The following is a 2,500-nucleotide window of genomic DNA, read 5'->3' on the forward strand; positions in this document are numbered from 1 at the left end:
GGCAATAGGCTGATTATCGATTAGGGTGCGGGTACCACTCAATGACAAACGTAGCCCGAAGCATCATCAACACGCCCACTTAACTGGTGTGAAATGCCGACATCCAACTGCTCATTCACATATAAGGTAATTAGCATTTCCGCCGGCTAAAATACTACCTGAGGGGTAGTCTTTTTTCAGGAGGTCCAACATCAGGATATGTCATTCACATATACGGCACGGTCAGTAGAATAGTGGGAGAATAGATGGTTGTACGTCCATATGTGAAAGCAGCTAATAAGGTAAAGGTACATTTCCGCTGGCGAAAACACTACCTCAGGGGTATTTTTTCAGGATGTTTTCAGGATACCAATGTCAGGATATGTTGTTCACATACAGCCCATCGGGAGAATAGTCGGAGAATAGCAGGACTTACGTGTATGTGTGGAAGCAGCTTACGTCTCTGTGTTTTTGGTGTGATAATGTCTTAAGGGTAATTATTCATTATTAATTCCATTTTATATTTTACATTACTACTACTACTACATTATTAACAGAGGCTTTATACAAGATTCTCTTCCAATAAAAAAACGGGAATTACTGCTTGGGTGAGCCTACGTGTCCGCATGTTCTCATGGCACTGTAAAAGCATTGATAGCATAGTAGTACTAGTAATATTTTTACTGAGTATAGCTTGTATCTGGTCTCCGGGGAGAGCCGGCTTGGACGGGCCCTTTTTGCTGTTGATGAGCCCAGAGATGGAGTGCGAGGCCAGGCAGTCTCGGTCGTAGAGGCCCCTGAGCAGGTCGTTGGTCAGCTTCTGGGCGGTGGCGCCTGTGTTGCAGATCTTCAGCAACTCAGCTGGGATTAACTACAGGGAGGGCAAGAACACACAGGATGAAGAGCAAGAACGGAACACGATACAATAAAGGGTTTGCCCTAGCCCTAATACACAATGCAATAAAGAGTCAGACTGCCTACAGACAGACAGACAGACACACAGAGAGAACGGAAGATAGAATAAAACAAAAAGGGAGATAAAGGGGGATGAAGATAGAAAGGAAAACAAGTACACAACTTGTAGAAAGTGTGGATACAAAATGTAGTTGCTAAGATAAGATTATCCAGAAGGAAATTGCCGATAAAGGATCACCTCTTGATAGAGAGGAGAGGGTGGGCATTGTGGCCCGCCATTCAGAGTCTCCTTAGGGGTAGTTTGGTGGTGATCTTGGCGGTAGTTTCCGTTCTGCTTCTGGTAGGAAGAGCTGTAGACACCAGCCTTGTCCCGCCGGCACATCGCTGCTGGGGCCAACGTTCTGTCAGCGGGCACCATGGGAGTTGTAGTTCTTGGGGAGCTGCTTGACCACTGGTCCGTTCTCTGCAGGAGTGACTCCAGTGTAGATGCCAGCTTCCCACTGGCTGATATCACACATGATTAATTTTCATTTCTAAATACTGATTCCTATAAATATCATATCCTAATATAATTCTCAAATGTGTAGTGTGTATCGTGTGTCAAATGTAATACAGGTGTTTGAGGAAAAATGTCAATTGTAATTCCTCTACTGTGTCATACCCATATATATGTAATGCATCTCCACTGAGACAATTATGAAGCGGTGAACCTTTCATTCAATTAGATGATCAATAGAGGCTTCAAGAATTTAATTGGATTACCTGTGAGGCATCTGATTTGCTCCCTCAGACCGTCCATTTCCTTCTGCATGCTCATCACCATGGCAACGAGGGTAGCCCTTGAACAGGACTGGAGACTTCCCGATGACTGTGTAAAGGAAAAGATCTGAAGTGCAAAATGAGATGACAAAATGCCCTATCTTTATTTTGACCAATGTATCGGCACGCAGCCTTTTGTCATCAGCCGCCAATTTTGTGTGATTGTGTGTCTGTTGGGTGTGACATTGGTATTAGCACGGATACATCTGAGAGAACGTCTTTGTTATGAGCCCAACCACAAATGTCTGCCACGCTAAAGTTATAGGGGATTATTATGAAAAATTGAGAGATTCATCAGGTTTCCAGTTCCCTACTTCTGCAATATTCCCCAATTCACAACTTATGGGTGCAAGAAAGAGTCGTATTTGTATATTATTCGAAAAAAAGCGTACACAAAAATAACATAGAAACACTCAAGGCCCAATCCATACCTCTTCCTCTTCTTCATCCACCTCTGGTGTGTGCTGGTCATATGGTCTCTCTGCCTCAGGTAACTAGAGCACAGTACAGAAGACACCAACACGTTACCCTTGGTAGCTAACGAAGCAAAGAAATACTGCCATTACCTACTTGTATAGAAAGATGAATCATGTTGAATGAATGAACGTGTGGGTTATAGCCTGATCAAAAAAGGAGGAACTCAAGTACTCAAGTCAGTAACTGCTCACTGCTAAGTTGTAAGCAACCAATTAGTTATGCTATTCTTTACACAGTGATCAGTGTAAAACTAAACAAAAGTGATGACTGCAGTGGAAAAGTTATAGCAGGTATAATAGGATGGAAGGGA

At 43.2% G+C, this 2,500-nt stretch overlaps 1 protein-coding gene across 1 annotated transcript in view; it reads right to left on the reverse strand.

Moving 5' to 3' along the window:
* LOC311382907 (uncharacterized protein) overlaps nucleotides 1–2,500 on the reverse strand; it is a gene marked incomplete at its 3' end in the record, with an annotated part of 21,665 nt that overhangs the window by 18,341 nt on the left and 824 nt on the right. Inside the window, exons 3-6 of the mRNA XM_084488545.1 lie at nucleotides 2,145–2,207; nucleotides 1,657–1,780; nucleotides 1,133–1,398; nucleotides 664–850 (exon numbers count right to left, since the gene is read on the reverse strand). Of these exons, the coding sequence (XP_084344671.1) occupies nucleotides 664–850; nucleotides 1,133–1,398; nucleotides 1,657–1,780; nucleotides 2,145–2,207 (640 nt within the window). The remainder of the gene's footprint in view (nucleotides 1–663; nucleotides 851–1,132; nucleotides 1,399–1,656; nucleotides 1,781–2,144; nucleotides 2,208–2,500) is intronic.

This window comes from Micromesistius poutassou, assembly GCF_964030765.1.
Source record: "Micromesistius poutassou genome assembly, chromosome: 1".
Classification (NCBI taxonomy): Eukaryota; Metazoa; Chordata; class Actinopteri; order Gadiformes; family Gadidae; genus Micromesistius; species Micromesistius poutassou.